This window comes from Eucalyptus grandis, chromosome 6, assembly GCF_016545825.1.
Source record: "Eucalyptus grandis isolate ANBG69807.140 chromosome 6, ASM1654582v1, whole genome shotgun sequence".
Lineage (NCBI taxonomy): Eukaryota > Viridiplantae > Streptophyta > Magnoliopsida > Myrtales > Myrtaceae > Eucalyptus > Eucalyptus grandis.
The window spans coordinates 16,709,427-16,720,777 of record NC_052617.1 but is presented as its reverse complement, the minus strand read 5'-3'; the positions used below and the strand labels follow the sequence as shown (position 1 = coordinate 16,720,777).

The 11,351-nt window shown below is 39.7% G+C and overlaps 1 protein-coding gene across 1 annotated transcript; it reads right to left on the bottom strand.

The window, feature by feature from the left end:
• Nucleotides 1-394: 394 nt before the first annotated feature.
• LOC104448631 (C2 domain-containing protein At1g53590) lies at nt 395-6,272 on the bottom strand. The gene is given in 13 exon segments (XM_010062487.3): nt 395-1,407; nt 1,410-1,821; nt 1,897-2,020; nt 2,718-2,901; nt 3,009-3,101; nt 3,352-3,418; nt 3,651-3,692; nt 3,792-3,944; nt 4,338-4,469; nt 4,594-4,689; nt 5,088-5,231; nt 5,354-5,428; nt 5,686-6,272. Coding segments are annotated over 13 exon segments (2,082 nt in total). The 5' UTR covers nt 5,812-6,272; the 3' UTR covers nt 395-973.
• Between the last annotated feature and the right edge of the window lie 5,079 nt (nt 6,273-11,351).

Here is an 11,351-nt window from a genome sequence, read left to right as displayed (position 1 = left end):
GCTTGTCGTTGCCGCCACTAGCCACCGACCGTCGACGCCGCCCACCGCCCATCGCCCGCTAGCTGCCAACCGCCGCTCGCCGCCCATCGCGCCACCACCCGACCGTCGCCACTTGACCGCCGCCCACAGCCTGACCGTGGGAGGGGGCGGCAGTCGGTGGGCTGTGGGCAATGGTTGGCGGCAACGAGAGGTGGCGGGCGGTGGTCGAGAGGTAATAGTCGGCAGTCAGCCGTTTATGAGTAAGAAGAAAAAATTCAAAAATTCAAAAATTTATGGATCACACCAAACACATTCCTATTCTAGGAATTCTTTTTCTATTTCAAGAATATAAATTTTTGTAGTTACCAAACGCCTTATTTTACTTAGAAATAGAAATTGTTCCCAGAAATAGAAATAGAAAAAAAAACTATTTCTGAAAAGAAATTGTTTCTAGAAAGAAAAGCATTACCAAATAGACCCTAAGCAGTCCAGAGTATCCAGTGAAGTCAAACAAGCATGCTAACGAGGACATTAGTAGCAGCCGCACCCTAAAATTCGAGCCAGCAAGATCTGAGCGGAAGCTATAGAGGCTGTAAAAAGCCAACCTCTGATAGACCGAATGGTTGCATGACCAGAATAGCTATGATTTACAAAACTAAACAATGACAAAACATTACAGACTTATACAAGACCCACACATCAACAAAAATCTACCGCACTAGCCAAAACGCCATTTTGTAATCCTCTGTGATACATTGAGCATATTTGGCTACAAGGGTCAGGGCATTTGATCATCTATGCCTCCAACTTTATCTTGTTCGTGTCAAAAGGCTTGTGTGTCTGAGCTGTGATTCGATCAAGTAATTATCTGCACATCTTCTGAGCTGTTAAATTTCGACTGTCATGCTGGGGCCTAGGAACAGACCCCGCAGGGATTGCTGCTTCATTATATGGTCAGTCATAAAACTACTGAACTCTTCTCCTTGTTCAGGCTTTAGGAGGCTTTATGGAAATTACTAGAACCACTAGCCGATGCAGAGGGATCTATAGGAATTGCTTTGACCTTAGAAATGTAGAGTGGAGGCAAGAGAGACTCATTGCCAGATTCCAAGGACATAGTGGTTCCTGTCAATGACAAAGAATCACCTTGGGATCTTCTCAGTCCTTTTCTTGGAAACACATGCTTTGCACTGCGAGCAGATTTTTCGGCTTGCCTTGGAAAGCTTTTTGCCATATCTTTCATCTTTCCTTTCTCACTGCCTCCGTTCTCATCCTTGGTAGGACTCGAAATTCTCTGTGTAGGAACCTTGGATGACATTGGTCCCAAAATGCCATCCTCAAGAACTAACTTGACTCCTATCTCTTTTGAATTGACTGGCTTAATGTTATCAAGTGGAGATGGAATTCCCTCTCCAACAACGCTGGAATCTTCCCTTTATATTTCTTTTGAAATAATGAACCAATCTTCCCTATGCCCCTCCAAAGTGGGCTCTTCGGATGTTTATCATCCCGGTCATCCCTAATCTTGCTGCCAGCACTCCTAAAGGATTCAGCAACATTTGAATGAGCAACGTTAGGCTCCCGGTGAATTCGTGTATCCAGGCGTCGACTTTTCCCTTTCCTTGGTTCCCATATCTGTGATTTCTCGCTCCCTGGGTGATAAATCCATACTCCAATCTCTTTTAGGCCTTCTATATTTATAGGTTCAAACTCTTCCTCTGGTCTCGAAAAATTTTGTGACGATAAAGATGGCAAGGGACCTCCATTAGCTCCATCAGTTGCAAGTGAATCACCTTGATCTTCTCTGTTGATTGACTCCCCAGTAAACAAAAAAACTTCCCCCTGTTAAAATAGTGCATCAGGTCATGAACAAACTATATTTGCTTTAACATTCAGAAATTTTGTGAAAAGAATTACCTGTTTGCTCTTTTCCAGTATAGTTATGCCAAGGTGCAACTTCCCTATTTTAATATTCCGAAGAGGTAACCACATATCATGTCTCTGTCCATCTCTTAGATCATTTATATTTAAAGAGCAGTTTCTATAAGGAAGAAAAGATTAAGTCAGTGCATCAATCCATAGAAGCAATTTCTTCAAAAGATCGGATAACCGGAGCACTTAGTTGGTCAAAAGAGAGAACTAAAAGCATTTGTTTCTAAGATGGGGACAGACAGATATGGTAAGTTTAACTATCAAAGCAAGTAATCTGTGCTGGAAATTAGAGTATGATTAGAAAATCAAGGTTTCAGATTTTTCCTGAGATCAATGAATGCTCTTCATAACAGAAACAAATACATGCAGAATCTAGACAAATGAAATGGCAACCCTAAAAGAGACCTGGCGGCAATGCAATTAGTGATCCTTGCAGATCAAGTGGAGACCCACACCCAGGGCAAGAGGCTTCAAATGCCACACAAGACATTAACTATTGCCGGCTTCACACTCTATTAAAGTTAGAAACCACGAAAGGAGTTAGTGGAGTGCCATGCTGTTACGAATGCCTTGACACTTTCCACGGCAGTAATTGTTAGATAGTTAAATCACGCCTAACTTTTAGATCGGTTGGCATAAATCCCACAAAATCTCACAATGATGAATGCACACCCTTTACACTTGTGCGGCACTAAAATCATATTAGGCTCAACTATGACTCTATTAACTAAAGATTACATGAATGTCCATTGGACATTGTCCAATGGCAGAATCAGAAACAGAGAATATCTAGGATAGACACGAACCCAAGATCATCATCGATGAAATGATCCTTGTCAAGAACTTCCAGATTTAGCAGATTAGGTACTTCCCATGTGATGATGGGAATCCTGAATTCCTCGTGCCATTTAGGAGCTAATGTCTTCTTCTGTGTTTCGGTCTTGAATCTGTAAGGACCCAACTTCCCCTTCACATATGGATCAGCCAATCCTACAAAGTGAGAATTGAAGAAATGGATGATAAAGCTTAGTGCCGGCATTTAAATTGGGTAATCAGTGCCATGGAAATTAAAGGAAATGAAATGGATATGAGCTAACCATTAAAATCAGATGGTTTCATTTCAGATGCTTCTATGACTTCCACTTTAACATGAGCCACGGGTTCCTTGACATCCACAGAGAACCAAGTTTCTGGGATTAAAGTTCATGCTTATCTCAGATGTACAGATCATCTTTCAGCACATAAACCAACAGAAAAGTGATAATAGTAGTGATCAACAGTTTGAGAATATATCAAGCTTGTAGACAGTACGAAGTGTGAGAGTAAGGTCTCAATAATGAAAAGACTCTTAAGGCTTTCAGATTTTAAATTCTTACGAGACAAATTAGATGAAAGCAATACTTGAGGGCTAAAACATTAATGTAATCCTTTGTATGTTACCTTGTTGAGATTTACCATCTTGTTGAGGTGCCACAAGTTTCTCCACATCAACTACCAACATATTAGGCTGAAATCTCAAGCAGAACAAGTTTTGTATAAGAAATAGTTTTCCGACAGTCAATTTAGAAGGACTCAACCAACACAATGGTGATGCACATACTCAATCTGTAGTTAGTACTTAAAAAGCGTGCTAAGAGAGAGAACGTCAGCCATGCAGATGATGATATGATCATGCAATTTATACAAGCAGTGAAATGTGAGTTCAACTAGGCCAAAGAACCATGAGATTAAGATTTTACCTCAACAAGCGTTTGCTCAAATGCATCAGAAAGAAGTTTATCCTACCCAGAAAAAAGAAAATAGACAGATGTTAGTAGCAATACATGAAACAGAGTGAAGAAAATCACAACTCAGAGTGCAAAAAGTATAATAAAACTTACAATCCATCCAGAAACACCAGGAAGTTCGGTAACATCAAGCCCATACGAGGACAAAGGCTTCAGAGTCATCTGAAAATATGGGGGCTCAGCGAAGCACACTCGTAAACGTCCAAGATAAGGCCAGGTTGGAATGAATTTTACCCCTACTAGGACCTGGAAAAGAGATGGAATTGCATATTATCTGCTTCTAGTAACACACAATAGCAATGCAACCAATTTTCTCATGTTCTCTGATGTCCACATGACTGCACTAGACTTTGCCATACATAAATAGCCATTTGGTGGTTCTCATCTTCTATGGGATTTAAAAGCAGTTATGCACTTTCAAGAAAATTGGTATCCAGTTTCCTCTCATGTTTAGTAGGCCTTGTTATATTAGACTTATGTTTAAAAATTCCTTGTGAGAATTATATAACAAACGCTGATCACATGACTGGCATAATAACGAATGAAATGTACCAAAAATGCGTAAACTTCCGACCAACCATGTAGAAAAAGTAAACTTCCAGGTTCTAAACAGCTATAGAATTCAATTCATTCTCATACCTTCCCTTCCACCTGCATACTGGTCATATGCAATTTCGCCAACATTCCAAATCCAAATGTTTTCCTTAGCTTGACAGCAAATATTGCACTAATGTCATCTGCACTGACAAAATTTACCCCCAACTGCAAGACCTGCACATAGATATAGAGAGAATCTCTTCATCATATTATATTCAAGTCATAACTCACACAACACACACATTTAAAAGATAATTAAGTTTTGAAATCTAGAAATTGTCACGTGTTAAATACCCACCAAGTGGTCATCATCAGTGGCCTGACGGATAACGCGAATTTCTGTAAACAAGGGGGGTTTGCTTCCAAGGTACAGGTGCTGAATGGAGGCCTCCTTCTGCAAAGAGAAAATCTTCTGTCATGAATCACTCTATAGCATCAACAGATATTTGAGGGGGAAACTTTGTACGACATGCCTCCGCATAATTACTCTTTGACTCATTCTCTCATGTAAAGTGATGGTATAACAAAGCATGAAAATTAGCAGATCATGATAAGCAAGAGCTTCTTTGTTGTATGCAACACAAGGTAAGTAATTTTAGCTAGCTCCAAAAGATAAAGTGAATGTTCTGAGACTGCCTAAAATTTGATTTCTGCCAGCTGTGGCACAGTAGACTTTTGGAAATTAACAATGCAATTCGCTTTTCAGCATAATGGAGAAGAATACTGCTTGTCTCCTAGTAAAACAGTGAAATACTGCCTTAAAATTGAGCAGGAACCATACAGGAACCATACCACTGTCCATGGTTTGTACTTGTCCAAGAACCAGGGTACAATGGGAAGGAGAAACCTCTGTGAGGAAATTTGTTCCAAACACACAGGCCATATCTTCTCTATTACATAGTTCAACCACCTCACTGTTTCTGAATCAGTCATCACCTAAACAAGAGCAAAAGAATCAGACAAAACTTCCTGAGGTCAAAGCCACGAAGCAACAACACCACATTAGCCCATTTTGGGAAAATAAACACTTGAATAGAAAGTGCCAACGGCCAGCCTACCCGTTTCTGATACGACTGTTTCCTCTCCTCGAATTGTAACTTCTTCCTTAATCTCGTCATGTAATTCTCCTGAACCTTCCAAAAGAAAGCAGAAGCGCAGTCATGAGAGAGATAGAGAGTTGATGCAATTTTAGCATGTGATAGGAATCTAAAACACCGCTGGAGGATTATGCCCACCAAATACATATAGTATCTCCATATACAGCTCAAGCAGCGGCCCTTACACAACCCTCAACTTTTTTCTCTCTTTGCTTGTTATATACAGAAAAAAGAAGAGCGAACTCGGCAAATAAAAGAAATGTGGTAAGGGAATTGAGAGAAGTGACTCGTACCAAGTACAGATAGATGATGGAGACGATGAAAGCTATCGGATGGCAGAGATTGCATTTGCAGAGCAACCAGAGCACCAGCATCACAATGCACACATGGTGTATCAGTGTGACCTCCGTTATGTCCATTTCTCTGACCCCTCTTCAACTGTAACAACTCCTGATTGCAAACTAACTAGTCACCTACAGCAATCACAACTACAACAGCAACTCTCTTGTCTCTTGGCTCTTCCCAAAGGAATTCAAACACGACAATCCCAACTGCCTCTCTGGAAACTCGTGGGCTAAGATTCGTAGTTGAAAGAACCGCATCAAACCCATAAGCGAAAGAAAGAATAAACAAACCGCCTGGTCAAACAAAGGCGCAGGAGGAAGGTGGAAAAATACGAAGTTTATCATCGGCAACGCGGAGACATGCGGAAGATGCAGCAAAGCACCATCGAAGAGGTCGGTAAAGCAGAAGGAATGTCGAAAACGGGCGGACGTTTCCGAGGAGATAATAAAACGGGCGGTACCGTGCCATGAAAGTAAAAACAACGCCAAAGAAAAAGAAACCGCAAAAAGCAAAGCGGAGAAGGAATCAAACAGCTTTGTGGGATCTGAAAGACGGGGGAAGACGAAGTGTGATGGGGAAGGGAGGACGACGACGGGGGGCTCCACTCGGTGGCGGGCTGATTTGGCGAACTTTCAACCCACTCCGACACGTGTCGCACGTCACGCCACGTCAGCTTCGCGCTGGATTGAAAGATCGTCTAGCATCACGCGGGCAAGTGAATAAAGGTTCGATCTTTTTTTCGTCCATTTGGCGAGACGGGCCGCGCGAATCGTGTACCAAGATCACCAGATATTAATGACCCCTTTATTTTACTGTCCGATTCTATCTGCCGCCTCATTTAATTAATTAATTAATTACTACAATCGTCACTAATCTTATGCATGTACAAGGTTCCGTGTGTCTGTAGAAATAAGCTCCCGATTTAATATATTCCTGGTCAATTTAAACACCCTTCTCGAAAGAGATTGAAAGTCAAAGTCGCGTCGAGACACCCTTCTGGATGGCACATGTCTTCCCAGCGCGACGAAAATACGAAACGGACAAAAGAGAGCCAAAGACATGTCCGACCCAAATTTGCTTTCTTTTAACAAATTAGTGGACTATTCAATTTTTTTGAAATTGCGCCTATTGTCCTTGTCTGGACATAATTAACTTGCATTGAGACTCGGGCGACCATGAAGAAAAGTTAGCGACCACGTAAGAATAATGATAGCTATAGATATGGCTAATTAAATAAAACTCCTTAATTTTCTGTATTAAAAAGTACTAATGATGTTGAGAAATTGCTAGCTTGCGAAATTTTTCAAACGAAAATCACTGTCCGCGTTGAGAATTAATATTGTCTTTCAGCCTACAAGTCACAAAGTTGTTCTCATCTAGCGTCTCGCCAAGAGGGGGGGTGGTAGGTGGTTGCTTGCTACGTTGACCAATAAAAAAAGAATTATTATTTTTGTTGGGAGAGTGTGAAAGTATAATTGATGGAGCTTTCATTACGTCGCTAATAATAATATTAAAGATGTTTATATTTTCAAAATATTATTAATGGCGACCCTTAACAAGTGGCGTTAGAATGGGAATATATATGTGGTCTAATTTTTTTTGCATCCGATGGGTTTGGGTTTAAAGTCTCCATGGAATGAATGCGCTATCTTGATTTTTGTGGAGTGACCATACTGGCATACTCGAACTTTCAAAATACCCCAACAATGCTACCTCGATACTGGATGGGATGACTTTTTGTACGTCTCTCTCTAAATATATATCGTATGTTCCTTTATTTTTACAAAAATAAAAGTAGATGATTTAGGAAATATTTATCTACAAATATTTGTTTTTAGCACTTGCAAAAAAATAGTCAACGGAAATGTTTTCAAAATAATTCATGTTTAGACATTTTTGTTGATGAAGTTATATCGCATTCATTTATTCCTGTAACCTATATAAGTAATCATTTTTGAAAAAAATGTTTACCAGATTCCTTATTTTCCATGAAAGAAAGGCACCTCTTTGGGAAACTTCCATCCTCTTTTCCAAAATTTGTAACGCAAAAGCCATTGCATCCATGCGTGTATTCTCCAACCTCCACAACTGGAATACACATCCCATTCTCGTGGGAATTTATTCTTCTCCTCCCCCTTTTTTTGGAAGGATTCTCTGGTGGGAATTTCAAAAGAAGCTGTAATTTGAAAGGAACCTCTCATAGCCGTAGTCTCGTCCAAATGTCTCGTGCTATCCAGTGTGTTTCCATCGTCTGGAGTTTCATGGAACAAACTTAAATTATGTCTAATTACGTTGATCCTGCGGGATTGACTGGTGCAATTTCGAAGTCGACGCACGCATAGCATACCCACTGATGGGATCTAGTTGTTCACATCGAACCTCCGCATCCTAAGTTGAATTTTCTGCTGTCAAGCTCCTAGCTAGTTATTACATTCTGCTAACACCAAGAAATAACCAGCTCTTTTAAATTGACAAATGGAGGTTCGGTCAGTTAGTTGAGTTTCATTAATGTGATCGGCATGGTTATCGATGAATGCCCGACGGGGTTACGGATGACTATAATATATGGCTCTTGACAACTATATAATAAAGTTATCAATAAGCGATGAAGTGTGGTTGATTGAGGATGATTGGTCAAAGAGAATGCTTTCAGGCCATTAAACATTGACGACTGGATGGCATGAATATTGACATCTAGAAAGAAGAATCGTCGACGGCTACATGAACTCAACATCGACAAGTGGCTGAAGGGTGTTCAACAAGGTTTATCGACAAAGCAAGCAAGGTCTTGGCTATTCTGAAATTTAGCTAAGGGTTGGAAGCAAGGGGAGAACATGAGAAAAGAATTGTTTTTGGAACATAAATTTATTTGATAAAATTATTTCATTTTTTTATTTATGAAATATATTTTTAACTCTAAAAATATATTTTGAACAGAAACTAGAAGTAAAAACTATTCTCTATTTCTAAAATATAAATGTGAAATAAAAACTCTTATCATTGTTCATCCTCACTACTCACTATTAGTCATTGTCCACCGTCCCCCGGTGCCGCTACTCTACCACCGGCTACTGCTTGCCAGCTACTATCCATTGTCCACCGTCCACCAGTTGCCAGCCATCACTCCTTGATTGCCGTTTGTTGACCGTTGTTCATCGTTCGCCACCCCACCACTATTGATCGCCCCTGCCGTCCATTGTCGCCATCCACCGGTCATCAACCATTGGCCATCATCCGTTGCCCGTGTCGTTATTAAACTAATTTTTATTTTGGGAATATAAATTTTGTATCGTTATCAAACTCGTATTTTTACTTATAAATTTATTTAATAATAAAAAAATCATTTTTTTTTAGAAATTAATTTTTGACTAAAATTATTATCATTCACATCCTAATGATGGTTGAGTAACCCAGTAATGAGATCTCCATGTGAAAAAGAGTTGGAATCTAGGAAGTGCAATTATTACCCTACTTATAGGCCTGTAATTTTGCAGATCATCATCAATAACATATTTTCTCCATTTACTTTTCTCAGTTTGTTAATATTGTTGCCTTTTCAGTATTTTCATCATTTTACAACCGCTTACCTTTAACTTTGCTCTTCATCTTTATCGTAACACCAGTTGAATTCTCAGCCAAAATCACTCCTAAACCCGTCTTGCAAAAAATAAAAAAATCACGATTTGAGTCGATACTTATTTTTAATGAAAACGTCTTTTTTTGCACGGCCGGTGGGAACGTTATAGTTCTATTTGATGAAGCGCAACAGCAGGGACATGGAATTGACAAGAACCTGACAATGCCAGCGGCAAGAACCATTCATCGCGTCAAGGCAATGATAGGGCTGTGCTTTCTGACTCGCCAGCTGCTCGAGCGTCGGCAGAGCAAAACCCATGTGAGACTGTCGATATTCCAAAGCATCTCACGCAAGAACAAATGAGGGGAAACACCAAACTCGTCCATGGTGGCTACCATGAGGAGGTTGTTCAAGGAGCCAAAAAATAATATGGACAATTACATTGTGAGGCACATTTCCGACGTGATTAGGATGATGATTGTTAATGCGGTCGACACGTCATTTCTAGGCCTAGGTTGTCATCCAACCAGGCCTTCCCAGTTCAAGGAAATCCAACTGCTCTTGGGTATGTCCCTTCAACTTTTGCTCAGTTTAATAATGTTAATAATTTAGGCAAAGTAATTCCACCGCCTGTGAGAATTTTATGAAGGCTTGAACCTTCCGGCCAAGATCAATATTATGCAAATGCGGTTGGTGTTGTTAATGGAAATAATAAAGTTAATCCTGCTCAAGCTAACCCAAATAAATAATAATAATAATTTGACAAATCGATTGTTCTACAAAATATGCCTTTGCCAAATGTGGACAATATTAGGCCAGTAGGACCAATACCAAATTCGATAATGTGAGGCCATTTGGTGTTGCAATTCCACTAAATGTAGGAAATATTTTAAAATGATTGTTTGTATTACTTAGAAAAAATAATTATCAGAAAATGTTCTTATCAAAACTAACAATTTATATTTAAACATCTTCATTGATGAAAAAAAAATTTCATGTATTTATTTCTGTAAGTTATACAAATAATTATTTTCAAAAAATATTTTCTAGATATCTGATTTTCGGCAACGGAAAGGCGACTCTTTAGGAAAGTTCCATTCTTTTTTCAACCAATGATAATCCAACAGCGATTGCAGGCATCCAACGACTGTCCAACCTCTACAATTGGAATATGTGCATCACTTTATAATGGGAATTCGTGCTTCTTCTCCCTTTTCTGAAAGATTCTCTTGTGGAAATTTCAAAAGAAGTTGTAATTCGAAGGGTGTATGCCATGACACGGTCACTGATTTACATCATATTCACCAAAGATGTTATCCATATTTATTTAATTATTTCATATTGGATAGGAAAGCACCTAAGCCTAACAGGCGTATTGTGGACGACACACCAATCTGCTAAGTACTATAGCTGCTTCTCCACAACCACCTTTCTCTCAACATGATTGCAAACGAAGACAGAGAATTGCGTACATAAGAGGAGGGAACAAACCGAACCACCTGTCCTGATCAGAACAATTGAAGAAAGAGAATGGTGGCTAAGCAAGACCTAGGGACTAGCTATTGAATTTAAGGCAGTTTTCAAGGATGTTAAACCAACTAAGAAATGCTGCAAAGCAACGCAAACATACTCGTATTGCAACACTTGGACGTCTGATGCGTGAAGGCTTGGCATGTGAACTCTCGCCTCTCTCATAAGATTTTAAATCATTGGGATTGGATTCAACCTGATATTGCTCCTCACTTGCTTCAGAAGGAGCCCTATCTATCTCTTGCCAAGAATATGGTAGGTCCGGAAGTCACGCCAGTGTGGGGCGCAACCTTATTTAGAGAGAATTCCCAAAACCCTACGACTCTGCTTAACAGAGTTTGCTTGTAAATGGAAAGAAGAAGGACGACGATCTCGATAGTGACCGAATTCTTGAGATCCCCAAGGAGGTACTGACACCGTTTCTTTTTAACGTGTATTCAATATTCATCATGAACTGCATAATCTAGAATGGAAAGATTAGCTACATCTACATATGCAAAGGAGTCA